This window comes from Myripristis murdjan, chromosome 17 (assembly GCF_902150065.1).
Source record: "Myripristis murdjan chromosome 17, fMyrMur1.1, whole genome shotgun sequence".
In the NCBI taxonomy this organism is placed as follows: Eukaryota; Metazoa; Chordata; class Actinopteri; order Holocentriformes; family Holocentridae; genus Myripristis; species Myripristis murdjan.
Genome location: NC_043996.1, coordinates 6419199 through 6443826, shown reverse-complemented (window position 1 = coordinate 6443826; position 24628 = coordinate 6419199). Strand labels below are relative to the sequence as shown.

Genomic DNA, 24628 nt, shown 5'->3' with positions numbered 1-24628 from the left:
ATGACTTCTCAGAAAAATATAGTCCCGGATGTTTGCCCCCGCTCCTCACACCGCTCGTCGTCGATCTAGCACCTTAAAAATAGAATGAGAAAACTTACCATGTTTGAAACGATGGCTTTTTTGGCAGCGTTTTTATGAAATGACAGAAAAAAAGAGGCTTATGTTGGGCAAGAGGCTCCGTCTCTCAGCCGGGACACTGGCGCAGCATTTCCCGATTCACTCCGAGGGATGCGCAGTCGCACCGCTGCATTTTTTCAATTATTTATCTCCGTCGCGAGCCGTGTCTATTTTCTCTTATTGCCTAATGCATTATGCCTGAATATGTTTGCTTCTGGTCCACTGGCATGGGGGAGAGCGGGACAGGTGAAGATGAAGCCCTGTGCTCGCTACCGAAGGAGGGTTGAATTTTTCTCGGGCGTCCTCTCCCTCCCCTCTTTGTAGGCTATTTGTCGGGGACGGCCTGCTCCTGTCCGGCCTGTCTGTGTTCTCTGCAGTACTGTCTGTCTGGCCGGCTGTCTGTCTGTCTGGCCGGCTGGCTAGCTGTCTGTCTCCCTGTCTCTTATAATTAATGGCACTCGCCGGCAGACGGTCCTCAGGGAAACGGTGACCACGACTACCTTCACATTGGCTCTCCGTGTGCATCTCACTTAGCCTGAACTGCAGGCCCAGACACATCAAATGCAGGATTAAATCAACCGGGCTGTGTGTGTGTGTGTGTGTGTGTGTGTGTGTGTGTGTGTGTGTGATCCAGGCTCGGCACAGGTGTAGATCATTGTGGATCATCCTCCCCTCTGAAATAAAAATAATGTGCTTAATTCAATCCAGATATGTTTACTCCCAACAGCTTGTTATCCGCAGGCCTGTTCATTATTCTAAATGAAAACACAATGGAATGGACTGACTGAATGGAATTGGTTTCTCAGTAGATGGGCTGATTTTTTCTTGTTTTTTTTTTTTTTTTTCCTACATTTCACACTTTCACACAGAAGACAAAAATGTGTTTGTCAAAATAAGCTAAAATCGTATGCTGAGATAAGGTTATCGGGGTCCTTGGATCATAATCTCAAAGACAAAGGGGTGATGACTTGGGGGTCCCAGAGACAGGCGCCGTGTGTGGAGATTCATCACCATTACAGTCCCATGAAAAGCTAATTCTGGTTCCTCTTGCTTATATGATGGAACAAGTGGTATGACCTAATGAAACACCCATGGTTTGTCAGCTGGTAATGGTTCAAATGATCCTTCAAAATGTATCTGAATGATTATCGCACCACTTATAATCCCACAGAGACTTCAGATGAATTAGCTTTCCAGCATTATGCCCGAGGTAAAGAGCCTCAAGCAGTGCTCCTCCGAGCTTCAAAGGCTGTTCAAAGCTCCTCGCTCTGTCAGTACACAAAGATGGCTTCTTGATTTCACAGATGTTTGCAAGCGTGGAACACTGGACCGCCAACATGCACCAGGCAAACACAGAACATATTTCACACTGGAAACAAGTGATGACTACAGCAAAATCTTTAATGTGGCTGTTGTCTGTGTCCATAATGTGCAGGGTGGATAGGGAGGGAGGGAGATGGGAGAGGTTGTTTGTCAATTTTGTGCTGATTAATGCATGGAAATGTGTGACTATATTCACCTACTTTATTTGCAATCTATCAACTCGTAACCCCACCCCTATGTAGAGAAACCATGTTTTACTGACAATAAAAAACAATCACAAAAACCTGCTTAAAGCTTACAGGAGCACACCAATGCCTTTTTTTTTAAAAAAACTCTGGATAATCTTTTGGCATAGGACTGCTCTGGTTATTTAGCATCTGCTTTATCTCCCATAACCAAAGGTAAATTAAAAAAAAAAAAAAAAAGTCAAGTATCTAAAACTGGGTGATGATTTTTGATAATTAAATAGCTACACTTTACAGCAAAAATGCAGAGGCTTTCCTGAATTGGGTATCAGTACAGTAGTAAATGGAAATGGCACCAATTATTTACTTTGAGGACAGAAAAGTTTCCTATTGTCTTGATTGGTGAAGTAAGTGTAATATTCAGCTCCAGTATGCTGCTGTGTTCCCACACCTTGTTTCTTTAGTCTTCAAAGAAAGCTGTTTGTGAGCTAAACTGTTCAGAATTCCCTCTACATGTGATAGTGTCCTCTCACAGTCCGCTCAATAACTCAGTCATTTCGCACCCTCTCAGCTTAAGCAGGGTTGCTAGGAAACGTTTTTAACTTGACACCAGTTTATTGGTGGTTTAAGCATCTGCGGATCATTTATTGGTGCTTATAAACTGTGACCAGGTGCTCACTGTACTATAAAACAGTCAGATCTATGGCTCGACCAGCATGTTGCAATGATTCAGTGCAAGGTTATCATTCCAGCTCATTCATAACCATGCACGCTGTCTCCTGGCCTGCACTGTGCCATGATTTATGTCACAGAACAATAAAACCACTAGATGTCTCTCAAGGACCGAAATTTGAAGCAATGAGGTTGAGACAAATCTTTTTGCATCAGCATTTTTATTTCCTCCAGAAATATTAGGTATAAATAAATAAAAATCTGCCTCAGTGTTGTCCCTCCAAGTGTACAAGAATCAAATATAGCTGTAATTTTTCAAATCACTCAAATGTTTGTAATGTGTTCCTCAAATAAATGTTTGTAATACTACTATTGCCATTAATATTGCTACTGTTTCTACCACAGCTTCCACAGCTTCAACTACTACCGCTGCTACTACCCAACAGTAAATAACAAGGACTAGTTGTTAGCCATTTATAAGCCATTATGAACTCATCATTAACAGCAATTGACATAGATTTGTAAAACACTAGTAAATAATTGTTGCCAGTATATTATAATAATTGCCAGTATATTATAAATTTGCCATTTCTGAGCATTAGTAAATGACAAAGAAACCATCACTATACATTTATATAATTTATTTAACAATTTATTTCAATATTATTCTCTTAGAATTCAACATTAAGTTAATGCAGCACTTTTCAAAATTGAAGTTACAAATTACTTTGCAAGGACAGAAAATAAAACAGAATTGAAAGAAACAATCGTATAGTATTTGAACATAATATACATGAATTGTGGCTGAATTATGATGCATTAGATAATTGGGCTTGCAAAACACAGGCGCTGCAGCCACTTGTCCAACACAAAACAGGGCAACTCGCGTTTTTTATTTTCCATTTGGTGCTGCAGCAGGCTGACACACACTCACAAAAGGTTGATGCCCAGAAATGCTCACAGCAGTCAAAAGAAATATTTGTGTGTTCTGCATAAATGACGAGGAAGTAGGTATTCTGTATTGTATTTATAAACCACAATGAATGTATATTATTTGCAATAACTTATAAACCATTTGTAAATATTGTTTTCACATAAGTAATTAACAAATAATTGGTTAATATTTGCTTCTAATAGTTTGTAAATTACTTTAAACAGACATATCAACAAGATATTTATTAATCATTCACAAATGAATATAAATGATTTTTGTAATGATAGTTTCTCATTAACTAATGTTTATAAATGACTTTGATCATTGTTCTGAGGTGCCTGGTTACTACTAGTACAATTAGTAGCGATAATATCAGTAATATAATGTGTTTAAATTACAATGCACTCAAATTATGCAGTCAAAGTGCAAATGAAAAAAAAAACCAAGGCACCAAAAACAGTTAAACACATCAGGAAATAAGCAAAGGAGGCTAGGTCAAATGAAAAAAAAAGAAGAAAAACAAAAACAAAAAAAAAATATATATATATATATATCCAAAGCAGTTCAGGTCAGCAAGTGAGAAACTGGTCGCTCAGATTAAAAACAACAAACCAAAACTGTGAAGAAGAGGAAGAAAAAAAATCCTTTGCAGTTCCTTTACATTACATGGACTTTGAAACTCCTTCTACAACCTGCAAGTGGTCTAAAGAAGTCTCTCCCTGGGTAGAGTCTGTTAGCCCGTGCTGACATGCCAGTAGCTTCCTGCAGCAGGGAAATGCCTCTATGGTGTCCTTTATGTCCTTTCTCATGAAAACATAGATGAAAGGGTCAACCAGAGGGCTCAGGTAAACTAGTGCACTGGTCAAAACAGAGGACAAATCCCTGACCACATCTTCTGTCTCTGTCTCATTTTTGATAGAGTAGTACAGATTCCTGAAACTGAAGGGGAGGAACAGAACTATATATATTCCCAAAACCAGACTCAGAGCCCCTAGAACTCTTTGCCTCTTCTTCCCTTCCTGCCTAATGATTTTTCTCTTGTGGAGGGCCATCCATGTGGCAGTGAAGAAGCCCACAAGTAAGGGAGCAGGGAGGAGGCAGATGATGGAGAATACGAACAAAGAGGAGTTGGTTTGGGCCAAGAGGACGTAATCCAGAGTGGCGTAGGTCAGTGAAAGGGTCCATACTCCAGTAGAGACCAAGATGGGGACCTTGGCATTGTTCTTGGTGTGGTACCACACAGGGTAGGCCACCATCAAATACCTCTCCACAGAGATCAGGACCATGAAATTCAAGCCGGCACACAGGCCCAAGCGGACAAGCAGCCGGGTGACACAGCGGGCTCCAACGAAGGGCAGAAACACATTGTCAAAAAATCGACTGACAATGAAGACGAGGGTGACACTGATCTGGAGAAGGTCAGACAGGAGCAAGTTTATGGCAAAGATCGGGGCTGCTCGGTCCTTCTTCAGTAGGGAGATAAGGGCATAGCCAGCCAGGCAAACTTCAGGTAGTCCTACGAAGAATATCACCCAGTCCACCACAATGCCTATGGTACTTCTGTAGTAGGGAGGGTCCTTAACACATTCCCAAGTGGTGTTTCCATATATCCCACTCATCTGGACGCTGTTGAGGAGTATTAGCTGAGGTAAGTTCTCAGAGTGAAGACGTTTGGTGAGTTCTGCTTATTGGATTCCAGTCATGATGAGTAAGCATGAGCAGTGTCTGCATAGGGCCCAAGAAGACTGTGCTAATCAAATGTTAAAATCTTTATCACTTCCTGTGAACATACCACGCTGGAAATAAACACATGATCTGATAAAGTGCGACACATACAGTAAGTTTAAAGCTAAAACTCCCAACAAACATCTCATGCTAATACATACATGAGACTAGTAGGACATAAAAGGACTGAAAGAAAACACTGAGAACTGCTTCCAGCCTTTTATAGCCATCCAAATGATACTTTGCAAGTCAACATTTTCATGTTTATATTTAGAAGCATAAAATAATTTACAGTAAGACATAGTTTCATAATATTAGAGTTATCACAAAGGCAGAACGCAACAAAAAGTTATGTAACCATTACATTTATCTTGTACAAAAGGAGGATGAGTTTTCTATTTATTTGCTTTTCAGGTAATTACTTACCGTTAGACTTTTGCTTTTTTGTTGTTTTTTTGTTTGGGTATTCCCGCTCCTTTGTCCTGTCTGAGCAGCTGAGCTAATGCACATTAAGGCTTCTGTGACCTCTGACTGCCCCAGTTGGCTGAGCTGGAACTATGCAAATCAAGAGTTATCACTCTTGTAGCCAAATATAGTATAAATAGAGAGGCTACTTGCAGTTGACGTCATTTACACAAGAAACCAGCTTTATCGTGGTAATATTTAAACCAAAGCAACATAACTTAGTAGGTGGCACAGAAAAACTGTACAGCAGTTGGAGTGATATCCACATGCATTCATCTCTCAGTTTACTCAGTTGGAACGTCAAATCCTCAAAGAGGAAGTTCTGACACCAGTTACTAAAGCTCATCAGTTTTTAAAAGGAAAATTTATTTTACACAAGCCACAAACATGACACATTTATATTTCCAAGGGGAATGACATCTCTCTGTAACTGCTTCATCCCTTACAGATTCACAAACAGAATGACCTTGCCATGTTTACAATACAGTATAAATCATACATTTCAACCATTAAATATAGAAAAAAATATAGTAAGTAATGCGGAACAAAAATACACCATTATACAGTTTTCTGTAACTGATATTATAACACAATATAGCCCAAGGCATCTTGTAAAGATGTCTGTAGTAGTGTCTCCAGAGTGAGTGTAAAACTATACAGAGACATTCCCTGATTCATTTCATTCTTTACTCGGCAAAATCACCAGATTCATATTCAGATGTATCTTCATTCCCTCCCTGCTGCTGTCTCAGCCAAATAGAGAGCTTCTTCTTGTTGCATGTGTGCTCTTCATCCAGTGACACTGGTGGAATATGACAGGACAGACATGTTTTAATATATTCAGCATGAAACCACCACATAATATCTCATAATCCTTCTCTTTAAGGTAATAATCTGCAACATATTCATGTAAATAAATGTCCATTTTGGTACTATATTGCTGAGTTTTACACCACAAAAATGCAGTTCATGAGAGTTTCCTAGGAAATGGTCCAAAGAAAAAAAAGAAAAGAAAAAAAATGAGCCCCACCCACAGGAACTTAACCTTACAAACACAAAATCACAGGAAAATATGCACACACAACATCTCTGGGAGGATTAATGTTAAAATGCTGCCAAACCAAACAAGAAAATAATCTTACTGAATTGCACTTTAAATTAATGTGTGATGAATTAAGCACTCACTGGTCAACGGGTCCTCCATACTCATTGGTGTCCTTGGCTCCATCAGTATCCTCCTGATGTTTTCCAAAAACTCTTCATCCCTCCTCTTTAGTACCTCATCAAGCATCACAGTGAGAGACTCCCTGGCTGGTGTGTTCTGTGTAACAGTGCCCTCTTCTTCCCACTCCTCTGTCTCTATAACATTGGAACAGAAGAGACTGTTTTTGGCCGCCATCCATTCGATCTTCTCCAGAAGTTCCTCAACTTGAGTTGTTTCATTGGCTTTTTGGACGTTGAAGCTGTGGTACCTGTTGCCGCATTTCCTCAGCAGCCACTGGAGGGCTCGGCCTTCACTTTCTATAAACTGCTCCACTGTGGTTTCACCAATGGTGTCACACCAAGTGAACAGCACAATAGTGTGTCTCCAAACATCAGCGCCCAAAAGGCTCATGTGTTCCCTGATGGACCTTAGATGGGCTTCGGTGAAAGCGATGCTAGCACAGACTGTCAGGATGATGGCGTGGGGTCCTGGGGCACAGAGCAAAACACCATCTGCTATCTCCTGCTTTACCATCTCCGGGGTCTCTGTCAAGGAGCTGAACATAAACCAGCCGGGGGTGTCTACCAGCCGGACGGTCCATCGGCCCATCTGGGTTTGTCTCTCCACACTTTTGTATGTTCTTCTTGTCTCTTTACAATATTGGGTGTTCTCTGGGACACACAGTATGGTGTCTCCTATTCGTGTTTTCCCAGAGAGGATGCAGCCCATCAGCAGCAGCCTGATCTCTTCCAGATGGTAGGTCTCACCTGTGCAGACATAAATTGAGAATATCACATGACAGTGTGGATGGATAGTCAACCACTGACCACCATTGGGGTGGGTAAAATAGTGCCCAGTTTTCTTGTTCAGATGAGTGTGGGTTTGGTCAGCCATGATTCAACTAATCACAAGCAATGACAGGAAGTCTTTGTGAGTGGATAGTTTGCAAGGTTGGATTATGGCCAGTGGGGCAAGTGTACTTGGGCCTCTGCCATGGGGTCTCCAAGCCTCAAGCTGCACGGTACATGGCCCAAATCTTTTGAAGGAAGTTGCACACCAGGGACCTCAGTGCACACAACACCAGCTGGCCACTGGGCCCCTGGGTGGGTTTCAAAAGAAGTGGGTCCAGGGACCTCACAGGATGAATGGACTGAGAAGAAGGTAAGATAAATCTTTACCTCATAACCTACCTTTGTACGTCTCTCTGAGAGAATTCCTCTCCATTTGGACACTGATCTCTCTTTGTTTTGCTTTTTCATCCACATCTTTTATTTTGCTCTCCACATCTTGTGCAATATTGGCATCCAGTTCAAATAGGTTACCACCATTTGCAGCCACCATTTTCTCAATCTTATTCAGCAGCTCCACCACCTGTGTTTTTGAGCTTCTATTCTGACTGTTGAGGAGGTAGTATCTTCTTCCACATTTCTTTATAATCCCACCAAGGACCTTTCCTCTCTTGTCCGTGTACTCTCCAACGCTGGTGAAACTGTCCTGCCAGATGCCATAATTCAGGAGCACTATGGTGTGATTCCACACGCCATTTCCCAGAATCTCCAGGTGTTCTTCTATGACCCTCCCACTCTTCTCCTCTAGTATGTCATCCATATCTATGACCAGCAGGAGGGCATGTGGTCCAGGAGCACACAGAGACACACTGTGGATTATCCCCATCTTTGTTAGCTCCCTAGTCTCAATAGGGTTGAGTGTCTTCCACCATCCAGGTGTCTTTACCACCGTCACCCTCCATCTCCCTGCCACCTCCCCATGTCTCACTTTGTTCCCTGCAGTCTCTTCTTCAGAGTCAAAGCCATCCCATCCAAGAATGGTGTTTCCAGCCTGATTTACACCAGTCCATTTTCTGCCTAGGAGGATGATGCGGACATCTTTGAGACAGTTTGAGTTTCCAGTTTCTGTGAGGAATAAGGAAGGAGATATATGTGGTTTACTGTATAAAAAGGGAAACCGCAGTTAAGTTTTAGTTCATCTAAACACCTTTAAAGAGGAGAAATGTCTGTCTGAAACTGTAATTTATCACAAGCATCTGGAACTGGTAGTGAATGAGTAAGCCCAGTTGACATACCACAGATCTGATTATCAGCCCAAGCTGTAAACCATGCATAAAATTTCCGGCATTTGATTACTGTGAATTTAAGCAGAACTATTTGTATCATATTCCAAACTGTAGTCCAAGTTGCACACAAACACCTAATCTCTTACTGCTCTCATTAGGCAAGAACAATAGCGTATGTAATCATGTATTTTACGTTTTTTGAAAAAAACAGATTCTTTTTTTCAACAGGGTAGAGTAACATTGATTGAAAGTGCTACAAATTATCATCAGTGTTTGAAATGATGTTGAAATAAAGTTTTTCTTTATTCATTTGAACTTTACATATGATTGCAAAGCCCCATTTTCAACAGACATTACTCAACAACAAACTGTACTTCATCAGTCAGCAATATGCTGACGTGCCGATTTGATACTGAAGAAGTCACTCCCCTTATGTCAACAGCAAATGAAAACAGAGGTGCTGTTTACTGCACTTGATATAATGGAACTGGCTTGTTACCACACTGGAGTAATGTATGATAAAAATGGAGTTAATGTTCTTTTATTAAACACAAAGAGTTAATGAAAAAACAGCAATTTCAAATAGTAATGGTGATCTGCAACATTATCAACATCTTGCCTATCATTTTTATTCTACCTTGATGATTAAGTTTTGTTTTAATTCCAAGCTTTCCAATTCCTAACAGTATATTCATGTTTATCACTTCACATCAATGGAAAAAAATACTGTGCAGGAAGATAACTCACCATGTTTCTCCTCAGTGCTCTTTATGTCCATTGCTAAAGTATTACCACAGAAAATAACAACAGAAACTCTGTACTGACAAACCGTACATGTGTAATTCAACCGGGTTTGTTTACACAAACATTGTCAGCATGCCCACTGGAGTGTAGTATAACTAGACCACCTTGTTGCCTCTACTGCAAATTTCTACTTGTGTTGTCGTGATCGCATTTGTTGAAAGATAGCCCAACTGTGCTTTTTTTTTTTTTCTAGAACAAGTTCAAGGAAAAGTACGGGCTCCTCCCTCTTGTTATGACTGAAATGAATCCATCCACCTGTGCATCTGTACCCAACCCGCCCACAGACAGAACAGGTACAGGTGGCATACCTGTGGCGTTGTGGCACCAAATCTGTCCCAGCATTTGTCCCATGCCATACCTGTGCTTCATGCCATCTTCAAGAGGAAGCATTTTTTTTTCCATTCACCATAGATCTTATAATAAGATACAGTAAGCAGCATCACTGCCATGAAGTTTAGTAGAGGGAACTCATAAAAAGAGGTTTAAACACAAAATAGCTCCATAAAAGCCATGTGGCATTCTTTGTTTCAGCCCTCTGCCTTGACTGAGCTGTGTGGCTGATCTGGTTTGAATGTGTGGTGGTAGGTTGATCTTGTGTTTAACAACACTATTTATTTGGACTGGGTAAGAAAAACATCACAAACCCAAATTTGTGAGCAGAGAGAAACTGTTTAGTTCCCAGTTATCTAACAATTTGCCCCCCCACCCCCACCCTCAGGGTCATGTGATGACTCTGAGTTCAGTGCCAGGGTTAAGCAGACACTGGAGGGGAGGTGACTCCCATGGGATTAGCCTCTACAGTCAACATACTGACACACTCAGACGACACACACACTGCCCAGTGACCGCGCACTCCCTGGGACACTAAGAGGTAAGAAATTGCATCTTTATTCCCAACATTTATTTAAAAAGCTAGTAATGGCCAGTAGAGAAAAATATATGCATCTTATGGCTAAGCGTACAAGAGTTTAGCGCATGTAGATTTAGTCCGAGGCCGAGAAACTGGCAAGGATGATCTCCTGATCCCTTCACTGCAGGTTGTCGAGTTAACACCCATCTGGGTCAGTGTTACAGCCCCTTTGCCCTCACAGCAAGTCGTAGTTTTTTAGGAAACTGCTTAAAACCTAAACCATACAAACATTTGCCAGAGGGAGAAAAACAAGGGCAGAAAGTTCTCCCTCGGCCTCAGGTGGCCTTTAAGGTTGTATCTGTATTTGCCAGTACTAGCCGTTCCATGGTAAGGTATGCTATTCATAGACTCCAGTAGGCAAAGGCCCAGTAGACAGGATTAATGGTATAAGAACACAGTTGGAGTGAAGTGAGGGCTTCCCACTTGCCACTGGCTCCCTACAAGCTGTGTCTAATTCCTTGTCTGTGCATTAGAGTTTCTTATATAAAGAGCCAACATGTAACTAACTCGTGTTGGCACCACACATGTCCACACCTGAGGACTGGTGAGGTATTTTCAGCCAGTAACGTTCACATAATGATCACTGGTTGCAGTGCTAATGGCACCTTGACAGTCAAGACTTTGTTACTGAACCTCTATTTGATATTTGGTATTTATATATTTAATATTGATATAACAGCACTATTGAAATTGTAGTTTGCAACGTCTTATTCAATACCATGGCAAAAACAAACATCCCACTCACCATACAGACTTAAAAACAAAACCCTGTATTAACCATAACAAGTAAACAGAAATGTCATGTGGTTGAAGTATTCAGGCTACATTACAATTAAAACACCGAGTTACAAATGCAACATTAAGCTCTAGCCTTTAAGTGGAAAACAAAGCAGCTCAACAAAAGTGCTAATTTCAAATTGGAGGATCTGTATAAAATGTCTGCTGTGACAGTAAAAACAAAGACATAATTAGGTGCTTTTATTTTGGTTTGTAGTCCTGTAAGCAAGAATTTAAATATATAGGAGAAGGATAAGACAGCATGAAAAACACTGAGTACCAAAACTAAAAATACGAATATTGGTATAGTTATTATTGTTAAACTTTTGTTATTATATTCATTTTTATTTATATATTATCTAAGTATTGACAATGCAATCTAACAAACATTTTTTTTTTTACTTTTTTTCCCTTTACCCACCTGACCCACTGCACAGGTAGTGGCCTTGTGTGACAAAGCCACGGGCACATTAATTTTATAAACGTGCTGTGTGCACACATTGCCCCCCCCTCTCCCATGATGGCATCCTTAGAGGAGGAGCTCACCTGCTCTGTGTGCCGAGACACCTTCGGCCAGGCCCACCCCCTGCCCTGCGGTCACAGCCTTTGCCCCGCGTGCACCCGGGAGGCCTGGGCCGGTCAGAGCGGGGACAAAGGTCACTTCACCTGCCCCCAGTGCCAGGAGGAGCACGGCGATGTGCTGTGCGACTGCTGCTCCCCCGATGCAGAGGGAGGCCAAGTGCCCATCGCTGTCAAGACCTGCCTGAGGTGTGAGGTGTCACTGTGTGGCCAGCATCTGCAGCCCCATCTGGAGAGGCCGGCGTTCAGCACCCACCTGTTGGTGAATCCACTGGGGGACATCTCCAAGCGGAGGTGCCCGACACACACAGAGATATTCCGCTATTACTGTGCCGACGAGAGGGTGTACATCTGCAGTGACTGTCTGCTGGAGGGAAGCCACGCTCAGCACAAAGTGAAGGCGCTCAGACAGGTGGAAGAAGATCTGAAGGTTAGTCAGAGGAATGGATGTGCATGTGTGTGAATGTGTGTTTGTGCATATGCTCACAGCTGTATGTGTGTGCATGTATATGTGTGCATGTTTAAGCGTGAGGTTGCTCAAATGTGTGTGTTTCCGCTTGGTTTGCACAGGTCATTCTCCAGACGCTCCTACAGAAAGCAGAGGAGAAGCTGCAAAACGGAGAGCGAATCCTCAAAGAGTATCAGAATGTTGACCGCAACATGGCTGTGAGTGAAAACATTTTATGACATATTTACAATGTCTTTGCAACATCAAGATCCCCTATGTTGAGTTTGCTCTTTCGACACCATCTGTTTGACCCAGGGAGATGTTTGTTCCTTACCATGTGTGTCCATCAGATCGTTGTCTTCTTACTGATTAAAAGGATTTCAAATGGATGATTCGATTGGCTCTGACGTTGGAGCTTGGAGCCGACTAAAGTAAGTGTTCACTGAATGCAGTCCACAGCTGAACAAACCTAACAGCCTCCAATGTCTTGTCACCGGGCGCAGGAGTCCTCGGAGGTGGACGAAGCCCAGGTGGAGCGCCTGGGCTCGTCCCTGCAGGTCCAGGTGAGGAGCCTGGTCGTGGCCCTGAGGGAGATCACCAAGAGGCAAAGGCAGCAGGCCGTGGAGCGTCTGCAGGAGGATTGCTCCAAGGTGAAAGAGGACCTGAGCCAGACGCAGAGCACCCAGCACTACCTGGCCTCGCTTCTGGCAGCGACTGACCCCTTCCTGCTCATCTGGGTAAGGCTTGGGGAGCAGAAAAGTAGTGGGTCTTGGGTCATTTCGTACTTGTAAAAATATTCTTTGGTCTTTGCATTTTACATGCTTGGGATGCTAGAGTTCAATTTATCAGTACAGTTTAAACATGAGCAATCTGTCATTTATAGAAAAGTATATATTAAGGAAGGAGTTATGTATATGATATGGTGTTCAAGTGGGTGGTGATACATTTTTATCATCTAGCCTTACCTTTTAATCTTTTAACACAGTGTGGTTTCAGAACTGCTCATCTATGTTAGTGAGCACTAAACTGGTGAAACTTGTTGGCTTACATTGACTTATGTTTTCTGGCAAGCTTCACCTCACCTCACCTCATCTGGCACACCCATGAGCTGCATGAAATCTGGACAGCAGAGCAATATCACTCAACACTTTCGATTCTCATAGAAAAGAGGCTGCATTTACATACATTTGTCCTACAGCTGTATCTCTGCCCTGCAAGACACAAACGGTTTTGAGAAATGGCATGCTTCAGCTACACAAGAAGGCCTATTAGCTGTGATCATGCTTTTATGCTGTTAACTATCTGTCATGGTGCTCATTTTGAGAGGAGTTTAGTTTGTTTAGTTTGTTTTTCAGTGATAAATAGCAGCGGATGCTTTTTACTGTGCCACCCACTCATTTGTATGATGTGCATTATATTATCTGTGCTGGCCTTTTCAATAGCAGATCACACTTACAACAGTGCCTTGAATGCTGTTTTTCAGAGATGAAAAAATATTTTTTAAAAAATAGGCCTAAAACTAAATGTGATACTTTTACTTACTGCCATTTTAATGTGCATTGGTACTACATATGTGTGTGTATGTGTGTGTGTGTGTATACAGAGGCGTAAATCCCATTTCATTATTGGGGGGGGATAATAAACAGCAAAATTTCTGAGAGTAATTGTTGGGGGGGGACATGAAAAAATTGCTGTCTGGCACAACTGTACATCCCTCTTTCTCTCTTACACTCCTTTGAAATTTGCCATAAAGTGTTGAGCCCTCAGAATGTTCATATGTTTTAAATAATGGTATTAAAAGCAATAATCCTCTAACCAAATTTCTTTGCTCACTGTTCTATTTCCACTACAGTCCATCAAAGTAGCTTTACAAGCACTAGAAACTCAAAATAAGCTCTAAAACTAGAGGAAATACCTTGAATAATCCAACTACATCAAACTATTCTTCAAAAACATTTATTGTAGTGTCAACAAAAAACAAAGCAAGATATGGCATCAAATAGTGACATACATCCATAAACATACGTTATGGATGGAGGGATCTTGTCCACCCCGACCGCCCCCCCCCCCCCCATGTGTTTATAGATAGATAGATAGATAGATAGATAGATTAGGAAGAATTGTACATATTTTTAATTACACTTTAAAAGCTAATTTATTGAGAAAAAAAGATAAAGAAAAGTGCATGTTCCCCCACCTGAAGATAAATAGCCATAAAAGAGCAAGCCTGGGGCCAGATGAAGCTGTAAGATTTCAGTTGCCTTGATTTGAACCATATGCTTCACTCTCAAGACTGAGTGAAGGTTTAAGCTTGTAATTGGTTTACTTGGCTGTCCACCTGAGCACACACACAGGGCCATTTGTGTTTAAATTCATTATCTGAGTAAATGTGAGGGATGCGTGTTTCATTGTCTTGCTTTTCTCGCCTGTACTTGACTCTTTCTTCTCTCCCCAGGCTTTTCAATCAGACGACTCAAAGTAAGTCTGAAACAAATAAAATCGTATTATGTGGTGTTACGTTGAGCGCATTTGTGTCAGTAGGCCTACATGCTTTTATTTCATTACACCAGCCTGTGTTTTGGAGTATACCGGGCTCAGCCTCCCAAATGAGATTGCCATGTGTTTTCCAACTGTGTTTGCCCTGCTCTTGTATTCTTCAGGCTAGTAGCTGACCTGAACTGCCCCCTTTTCACGCCTGATCCCGTCAGCCTGGACAGAAAGTTTATCCTGGAAGACATAGAGAGCAAGTACCGAGAGTTCATCACTGCGACCCTCCGCTGCCTCAGTGAACTCAAGAGAGAGCTGTGTGAGTGGCAGGGCAGGTGGAGGCGGGTGATCATCAAATAAGAACTTGGGCATCTTCTGGTATCTTCTGGTGTCTCCTGGAAATGTTTCTTAATGAACAGTTTAAAAAATAAAAGAGAGAGATCCCCCAAGAGCAGCAACATGTAGGCTAACCAGTAACAGGCAAACGTTTATCTACAATCAGTGTCCAGGCAATGTATATCAGGAAGCAATGTACAGAGTTTCCTATACTGATTTATTGCTTAAACATCTATCAACAATCTTCACCCTTCTAGTCCCTTCTATATCGGTATAAATATTTCTTCTTCTGTTGTTTTCCCATGATACAGTAACCTGCCCATTGACTCTAGACACAAACACAGCCCATCCTCTCTTGAGCATCTCTGATGACCTGCGCTCAGCCACGCGGGTTAAAACCCGCCTGCCGTGCACCGCTCACCCGGAGCGCTTTGACCACTGGGCCCAGGTCCTCACTGTCCAGACCTTCTCCTCTGGAACTCACTACTGGGAGCTGGAGGCGGAGGGATTCTGGGATATTGGCGTCTGCTACAAGAATATTGGGCGGAAGGGCAAAGAGGGCAATGCCTTTGGAAACAACAAGGTACATAAATTGCTGAATTCACCTGTGCATGGCTAAAATGGGTAGAAACTGTGTTAATATGAGGAGTTAAGTCATGTTTTATCTGATTGGCAGTACAGAACCTGGTGAGGGCAGCACTGAGACCCAGCTGCTCACACCGCGATACAGGGAGAATGCAAAGACGAAACTTTGTCGTGAATCCCGTAGCGTTCCTTTAAATCAGTGATTCTCATGTTTATTGTCTACTGCACAGACTGTTATCGAATTATTAAATCACATGGGGGTCCCTGAGACTGCATCTTATCAACATGTAACAATTTGGGGTTCTTGGCGCCAACAAGGGTGAGAACCAAATGAACATTGTTAGTTTTATTGTGATGCCTTGGTATAATCACTGTCAACCCATACAACAGGGGTCAAGACGACTGGTGACCTCTGTCTATCTCCAGTTAATTTGTTAGTGCTAGTCTTTCTCCAAATTTGGACCACATTGCCCATAAACCCCACTGCGTCTTGTCACAAAGACGTTGTCCCTGTTTCCTCTCTCTAGTGTCACTCCATGCACTCCATGTTTGTTTTCTCTCTTTGGCTTTACTTAAGAGGATAAACATGTTGGCAGTGATTTTTCCATCTGCCTTACACTTGTTCAACCATCTATCATTGTGGAAAAACTCTGACAGCTTTAGTTATTTGAATTGGAAGAACTGGAGGAACAGCGCCCTCTTATTTCATGCTGTAGAGCAGCCCAGCAGATTTCCTGCCAAATCTGAGCTAGCGGCACATATGGAAAACCCAGTGTAGAGGTTGGTTCAAGCTGCGATTTTCCTCACCGATGGTTTTACTTCTTTAAAGTAGTTGGAATGTCTCATGATAAAATGCCACCTTTAAAAATGCAAATATTACAATTTTTTGCAAATATTGCACTCCACTTTAACATTGCCTATATTACTGGAGAGCATTCAGATGCTGCTACATTTCCAAGTTTGACTCATTTTCTTTCTTTTTTTTTTCTCCAAACATGTCGTCTACCAGATTCTGGTTATACCCGCCCCTACTCTACCTCTGATTGGCTAGGACTTGTTGCCACTTGCTGCCTACGTTGGTTTAGATTGGTGGGCCTTGTGACTGTTCTCAGTCACTTCAGAAAAATGGGAGTAGATTAGGGCACGTAGTGAAATTTGGGCCCAGCGACAAAAAGAATGGCTCTCACCTTGACTTGATTCCCTCTGTTCATAACAAAGAGCAGTTCAAAAGAATCAGATCATTTGCGAATGTAACTGTCACACCCGGGTGGCCGTCTAAGGCCTAAAAACAACGCTAAAAAAATATAAATAACCTAAAAAACGATAAAACCTAAAAACCGGACAACGCCACCTAGGAGAAAGAGCCTAGGACTCTAAAAACAGGTTCTTTTAAAATCAGGATGAGCAGAGACTTAAAATGACCAGACAGATAAAATAGCTACCAAAAAAAGGGAATTTATTTACAATGGTTGTTCCCCAACCCACAGTCTCAACAAGTCCATGAGGTTCCTCGGTAGCTGCCGTGTAATCCTTGGCCGACCCTAGTCCCGTTCGTGGGTCCTGGCGCCATGCTTCTGCCACCGGATCACCGCGTTGTAACAACCTGCGGAAACAAGAAACACTCGGGCGAGTAGCCTATTCGGTTGCGGCTATACAGGAGAGTCACTGTTAGTCTCGGGAGTAATGCGTGCCGCCAGTGCATCGGGAGGGATACTCACACAGTTCCCGGGTCGCAGCAGAGCTGACGACCCAGGCCGGAGTACTTTCGCGTTGGCGACAACGTGACGACTCGCTGGCGTCCTCCGGGGAAACCCCTTGTCCGTCCCGGCCGCTGCTATCAACTATAGCCGCTCCAGCCGACCCACGGTGCCGTCCGCCTCTCCATTGCGAGGGTGTCACGCGCCAACTCCTTCCTCCCACCTGTGTGCTCCCGTCTCCCTTCTGGCCGGTCCTGCCGTCTCTCTGGCCTCCCTCGGCATTTTCCTCGGCGCCGGCCTCCGGACCGCCTGACCGCCTGGCCGGCCGCTTGGCCGCTTGGCCGCCTTGCCGCGCCGACCGTTTCCGATCTCCGACTGCCGTCTCCCCTCTCCTCACCTTTCCTGCCGGGCCTTTACTCCCTGCAACCCCTCAGCTGAGGCCCACCTCCACGGCCCTGATTGGCCGCGGGAGTCTCGTCCTCCTTCCCCAGTGGCTGAAGGAAATTGTCAATCTCATACGCTTACACGTGCGGGTACATTCAATTAAGGTGCCAATCAAGGCCAGAAGTGTGTCTAAAATCATGCACATGCAAATAAAATTAAGGATAAAACACAAATTCAAATAAAACCATGCATAAATAATAAACACCAAGCATATAAAAATCACTACACAATAAAACATAAAACCCACACTTCTGCCCTGTGACATAACATCACTACTATCTACCTCCAAGCGAGAGAAAAACTGCCTCCTTATTTAAAATGCTTGTGTTTACTGTCCAGGTGTCATGGAGCTTGACGCAGCAGCATGACAGGAAGCTAGCCGCCTGGCACAACCGCAGGAAGACCCGCCTCACGTACCAAATGACCAACAACCGAGTAGGGGTAGCTTTGGACTACAGCGGCGGCACCATCACCTTCTCTGAGGTGGGGCCATCCGGCAGTCTCACCCACCTCCACACCTTCTCAACCACCTTCTCTCAGCCTGTGTGCCTGGGCTTTGGACTCTACAAAGCTGAGCTCCACAGCCGAATCTCCATCGGCAAAGTCTGAGCTGAAGGGAAAGCAGGACCAAAGGTCAGAGAGAATCACGCTGATGGGGAGCTTCCTGGGTTAAACTTGGGGCAAGGCCACACCAGCAGAAAACGGTGATGATTAAAAGCCCTCACTTTTGGAAAACAAACAACCCCATGCTGGAAATTCTGCCATAACCTTCTCTTTTCTCTATCCCTCTCAGACTCACCTTTCCTATTTTCTCAATAAAGAGAAAATCACAAACCTCCTAAAAACTGAGATCTGGGTTGGCTCTGTGCAGTTCTGGGATATTGACACGAAGATCGTTTCCAATGGAGACCATTGAGAATAATAGCAGCATTTAGCAGTTATTGTTGTGAATTTGTGTGGGAGTCAACCATAATTTGAGTGTCTTGTCTTAGATTTACGTGTTACAATTAGAGGGAAACAAAAATCTTTTTTTAAGCTTTGGTCTTTTCTTGCCATCTGAGAAACTAATAATAGAAACATGTACAGGGTGCATCCTGGATTCACCACAAGGTGGGGCGATTTCTTAACTCGCTGTGGGGATTCAGTGACCTTGCTTGGGCTGACGACATGGACACATTCAGCCAATGACTTACATCTATCTTTCTTGATTATCTGCATGAACGCAAGTGGGTCAAGTCTGGAGAATAAATGCAAAAGGAAGTCATTCCAAAATTAGAAAATGTTGTTTCTGGGAATGAGATTATATGATTGTTATGGGATATTCATTCTACAAAATTTCAGAAATACTGAAAATATTGCTGTGGAAAAGCTCTTGGGATTGACAGTAACTACACTGTTATTTCATTTATTTATTTCTTTTTTTAGCTTTCAAAATAGTTTTGTCAGAGATGATGCAACTTTTTTCCAAATGGTGGATATCTCAAGTTGGACTGTGAATACTTGAATACTGAACTAATTATAAAATAATGTCCACTCATCAAAGTGTGTCTAGTTCATCAGCTATTACTCAGGCTATTTAATTCATGCATGTCAGGACTTTCTTTCTCATACATTCATATGCTCTAAATTACATTGAAACAATATTGAGCAACTGGTGTATATAACTAGCCTTTCCAGTTTCACCTTATATCTGCTAGAACACAGTAAATATGCTGCTTTATCTTGTAAAAGAAAATTAACCAGAAATGAGGGGAAAAAAAAGCTTTGAAGCTGAAAATGTTTTCATTCACATGAAACTGCTAAAGGAACAAGAGGGAGCATTTGATCCTTTTAACTTGCCTTGAAGGCACACACTGAAGATTCATTGATTTGATTGCATATCACTGGAAAAAAGGCTTAACAACTGTCACTTCGGTGGGTAACTTTCCTCTTTGAAGCCACTCCGATGCCTCATTTATCTGCCTGTTTTCTTTATTTCACTGTAAAGGTGAGTGGGCGGATGTGACAAAGAGAGCGAGAAAGAAGCAGACAGAAAAAGAGAGGGAGGTGAGAGGGAGAGAGAGAGAGAGGGAGAGAGAGAGAGAGGGATCAGAGCACACTCTGGCATGCTTATGCTAAGACAGAGTGACATATTGTGAAAGAAGAAGCAAGAGAATAAGGATTTTTGCCTTTATTACTCTGCCCTGGAGAGAACAATTGTTTACACCTGGTATGGAATACAAGAAGTCCAACGATCAAATGGAAACAGGTGATTTTCTATTTTTCATGGACTTAAAATACTAGGATTATACAGCAAGGAGGGAAAATACATCATCCAGTCATTTTAGCACAGTTATGTTAACGATGTGAATAACATTAACAAGGCACAAATGTGCCAGTGTGAATCCTTCATTCATCCAAGAAAACAGTTATATTTCTGTGTCTTGAAACAAGTTTTATGAGACTGAGAAACAGATGTTGGTGCATATTCTGTTGCTAATCTTGGAAAAAGAAGAATTCACCGTGTTGGGGGGAAAAACTCCTGAGCAGTGCAGGGCTGAGCGTTTTAACTTAGTTGCATCACCTGAAGGCAAAAACGACTCACTTCCCCAGATTATCATTTCAGTGAACTGGGAATGCAGAAACACTGGGGAATTTGCAGAGAAATTTAAAAGAAAAAAGGGAGGATGTTTATGCATATGGGTGTGAAATGAGTGTGGCAAACATAAGGGAATGACAGAGAGCAAGAGTGTGTGTTTGTGTGCGTGTGTGTGGGAGGGGAGGGGCGCATGTTGTGCAGCGTTGGAAGGGAGGGAGGGGGTACGTGTAAAAGACAGATGGTCACTCAGTGGAGTTGTTCCCCCACTCCTTCTTTCTCTCTCCCTCCCTCCTGGATCCTACATCCTTCCCCTGACACCTATCCAAAATCTTACCTCATCCTTTTTTTTTGCCGCTCCTCTTCTCAGCATCCCTCGCCACCTCATCCAGCTCCCCGGTGACTTGCATCAAAGCTCAGATTCTTATATCCCGGAGTGATGTAACTTCTCTTTACCCTGTCCTCTTGACCCCCTCTCACCCCTCTCTCCTGCACTCCTCTTAGGTTGCGTTTGCTGAGGAAGTTGAACACACCCTGACGTCTGTTTGTCGTTGCCACTCTGCCCCCTACTGACACAGCATCCAACCAGCACATAATCCACTGAAGAGGCTTTGGATAGACACATACTGTGGAGGAGAGCAAGAGGGAGAGGAGAATAGCAGGGGAATAATTAATAACTATGGCAAAGTGATTCCCTCTGAATTTTATTTTGAATATCATTTGGTTGGCAATCCAGTCTGTTGCTTTAATTGTTGCATAGATGCATGCTGATTTACAAAGACTGACCGTGTAGAAGTTAGATTGTTTGACTAGACGTTGCCGGTCTTTCTTTTTTAAGCCCAGTGGCCAAAGTTTGCTGGGAGTGCTCTAAGAATCTTCTACCATAGCATGGTTATTTACATCCCAGTGCTTGGAAAGTGACACTTCCTCCATTGTAGAATCAGTCAGAGCTATTTGGCAAATTATCCCAGGATCGGTCATGCATCCCAGGTCGGTCCATCTGGTCATCTTCGACCTGGCTGTGCTGCTGGGTGTGTTGCTCTTGTGGGCACCTCTGGGCTCCAGGGGGCAGAATGACACAGAGCCCATCGTCCTTGAGGGGAAATGCTTGGTGGTGTGTGATTCCACTCCTTCATCGGAGCCTGCTGGGAACGCCCTTGGCCTGTCGGTCCGCTCCGGCACAGGACGGGTTGCATTCTCTGCCACCCGCCAGACCAACCACGAGCCCACAGACATGAGCAATCGCACCATGATCATCTACTTTGACCACGTGAGTATGAGAGCACTGATGAAAGAGGCCAAGATCTTTTCCCTGAGTCACACTCAATTTGTGCCATTTTGCACCCCCAGTTTAATTACCCCATGTTTAGCAGGACATTCTGTGCATGAAAAATGAATAATAATGGATATCAAATTAAAGGAAATTTAAAATAGTTGTTAACCCCACAATGAAAAATTCATTTGCATGACATTAAAAGCTTGATGTTAGTAGGACCACCAAATGCACAGGTAGTTAGCCCCCATATTTCCATCTCAGCCTTCTCTCAAGGCAACACAGCCATTCTTGTCACATTTCCAGTTCGATTCACATATAATGTGAATCGAATTTCCCCAAACAGCTTGTGCAGCCTAATCCGAGTGTTTTGTAGCAAGAAGAGCCAGGCTGTGGTAGGGTGCATACTAAACCAAGACACTGCGAGGCAAAATGACATAATGAGCTGAATATTGGACATTTGGACCCACAGGGCAATCGTTTGGCCACAAAATACTTAGATTATACTTTATGAGCTGATTGGGGAAAAAATGGATGGACATTATATTGTTTTTTTGTTTTGTTTTGTTTTGTTTTGTTTTTTGGAGTTGCAAACAGATGGCCTCCTTAACTTCTGCAGTTTGAGAGACAGGAGATAAAACTGGCTGTGTGTTTGGTGGGCCTATACGAACCTCAGCTGAATTTTCATTTTGGGTTGAACAGTTCATTTGCAGACAGAACCGCAATTCTTTGAGTCACCCCGTCAATTGTATCATCAAACTTTTCTTTGTCAAACCCCTTTACACCTTTTCCAGTTCCCCATATATTTCTCATTCTATTTCTAACTTGGATTAAGATCTTGGTGAACGTGGGCAGTCACTTTGACCAAGAGAGCAGCGTCTTCCTGGCACCGAGGAGAGGCGTCTACAGCTTCAACTTCCATGTTGTGAAGGCCTACAATAGACAAACTATTCAGGTATGATACCTCAACAGTGACAATTGTTAAGGGGCCCCAACACAGATCCACCTGGACTCCAACCCCTCTGGTTTCTCCTCTCCCAGGTCAGTCTGATGCTGAACGGCTGGCCGATGATCTCAGCCTTTGCAGGGGACCAGGATGTGACCAGAGAAGCTGCCACCAACGCCGGCTTGGTGATCATGGAGAGGGGGGACAAGGCCTACCTCAAACTGGAAAGAGGCAACCTAATGGGAGGCTGGAAGTACTCCACATTCTCTGGGTTCCTGGTTTTCCCTTTGTGAGGAGGATGTACGGGTGGAGGCAGGTTGGAGAGCTGCGATGGGAGTTAGAGTGCAAGTGAGAAAAGCGAGGCTCTGATCTGTATCTCTAATCTGTTAACTCTTTATTGTGTGCATCAAAGGATGTGTTCATACAAGATAAGGGGAAAACTGAGGGCAAGATTGTGCAAATTAATTTATTTCTCACCTGAGAGAAAAAGCAAAATATTGGGAAAAATGGAGCAAAATGATAAACATTCCTTTCTCTTTAGATTCGGGTTTCTCTGTTTCTGTGCATACATATTTGATGGGTTTGGGATGCATTGTTATTGTAATAAATCACTAAAGTAGCGACGTGCAATGTGGGCTTAAGTGCAATGACTAAGTAAGAGCCCGTTTTTCTGTTTCTCATTCTATGTTTTTCTTTCCTGTTCAAAATGTTTGAAATGCTGCTGTGTCCCACATGGCATCCCGTCCAGCTTACAAACTCCATTTGTTCTGCTGTGTCTTGTGACTGATGCCCCTCATTTTGCTTGTTAGTCCCCTGCAACAAATGTACATTTACAAGGAGATTTATATCAAAGTCCAAATTATTAAAATAAATACAGATAACAACTTCCCTTTGTATGTTGCTTTAATATTCATAGACAAATGCATGGCAAAGCCACACTGTCCATATTAAGTTGTTTTATTATCTTAATCTGTTCAGAAAGGTGAGATCCTATCACTTGTTTTCAATGCAGTTTCACCTCATTTTATGGGGAAAAAACGGGGAGAAAAATGTTTCAAGATTTTTTTTTTTTATTTCATTGTATGTTGCAAGGAAACATAAACAAAAAGAAAAAGAAAAATTATTTAACTCCATTAGCAGATTTCAATTTTGTTGAGAAAAATAAGATTTTCAGAATCAACACAAGACTGAAAGATGGATCTTTTGCAGTGCACCTGCAGGGTCCTCACCGTTCTTTTTCTTACCTTCAGCCAATTTTGGAGACAAGTAAGTTTGTACTCTAATACGTTATGGGTTTGACAGTTTTATCTGCTTATGCAATATTTTCCCCCATGGTATTCTACCCAGTGCCATGGCAGCTGTTTGTAAATATAGCTCTCGCCAGCAGAGTTGGCATGGACCGAGCAGACACCAGCATGGGGTTAGAGTGTAAGTGTGGCGAATAGCGGATACTCCTCACAGGGCTACAGACAGATGGAGGCTTTGGCGAGCGAGCAGGCACATCTCTGCAGGGCTGCCATGGATAAAGTGTGGTGTGCTGTCATATCTAGTCATTTACGCTTCCCTGGTTCATGACCACCAGCACTATTTCTCTCTCTCTCTCTCTCTCTCTCTCTCTCTCTCTCTCTCTCTCTCTCTCTCTCTCTCACTCACTCACACACATACACATACAGGTGCATGCACACACACATACTATTTTCTGTGATTTAGGACAGTCCAAAAATATATTTGAAATTTTGGAACCAAGGCTCGAATCCATGGTGTTACAGTGAAGCAGCTTTATTAGTAATAGACTGGAGACTTTATAGATACATGTTGCTCAAATATTACCTTGAACACATTCATGAGCTTTACTTCCCAATTATAGAATATCGGCCTTACCTTACCCACAGAAACAATATCCCTTTTTCATAATATAGAATTCACACCATTTTGGCATCTGAAATATTCAGAATCAGAAATACTTTACTGATCCCCGAGGGGAAACTGGGTCAGCTGCAGTTGCTCAAATTAGAAAAAAAATATGAAATAGAAAAATATATGCTTTAGAAATTTGTACCAAAAAAGT

General features: G+C 42.7%; 4 protein-coding genes and 1 long non-coding RNA gene across 5 annotated transcripts; 2 read left to right on the top strand and 3 right to left on the bottom strand.

Annotated features, from left to right (window-relative positions):
* Positions 1-3893: 3893 nt before the first annotated feature.
* LOC115374815 (lysophosphatidic acid receptor 4-like) lies at positions 3894-5259 on the bottom strand. The gene has a single exon (XM_030073943.1). The coding sequence runs from the start codon at positions 4848-4850 to the stop codon at positions 3894-3896; it is 957 nt and encodes a 318-aa protein (XP_029929803.1). The 5' UTR covers positions 4851-5259.
* Positions 5260-5437: 178 nt separating this feature from the next.
* LOC115375721 (GTPase IMAP family member 8-like) lies at positions 5438-9632 on the bottom strand. Its single transcript, XM_030075249.1, has 4 exons — positions 9447-9632; positions 7816-8538; positions 6607-7392; positions 5438-6223 (listed from the first exon to the last, which is right to left on the bottom strand). Exons 1-4 carry the CDS (start codon positions 9475-9477, stop codon positions 6108-6110), a joined length of 1656 nt encoding a protein of 551 aa, XP_029931109.1. The 5' UTR covers positions 9478-9632; the 3' UTR covers positions 5438-6107.
* Positions 9633-10261: 629 nt separating this feature from the next.
* On the top strand, positions 10262-19245 carry trim110 (tripartite motif containing 110). The gene is made up of 8 exons (XM_030075250.1): positions 10262-10374; positions 11628-12199; positions 12340-12435; positions 12721-12954; positions 14673-14695; positions 14878-15023; positions 15352-15623; positions 18106-19245. The coding sequence occupies exons 2-8, from the start codon at positions 11708-11710 to the stop codon at positions 18373-18375; spliced, it is 1533 nt and encodes a 510-aa protein (XP_029931110.1). The 5' UTR covers positions 10262-10374; positions 11628-11707; the 3' UTR covers positions 18376-19245.
* On the bottom strand, positions 17065-17703 carry LOC115375725 (uncharacterized). The gene is made up of 2 exons (XR_003929740.1): positions 17344-17703; positions 17065-17228 (listed from the first exon to the last, which is right to left on the bottom strand). It is a non-coding gene; the product is annotated as an uncharacterized LOC115375725 (long non-coding RNA).
* A 670-nt stretch (positions 19246-19915) lies between the features above and the next one.
* On the top strand, positions 19916-23407 carry cbln12 (cerebellin 12). Its single transcript, XM_030075251.1, has 4 exons — positions 19916-20014; positions 20846-21611; positions 22450-22569; positions 22656-23407. The coding sequence occupies exons 2-4, from the start codon at positions 21321-21323 to the stop codon at positions 22851-22853; spliced, it is 609 nt and encodes a 202-aa protein (XP_029931111.1). The 5' UTR covers positions 19916-20014; positions 20846-21320; the 3' UTR covers positions 22854-23407.
* Positions 23408-24628: the final 1221 nt, after the last annotated feature.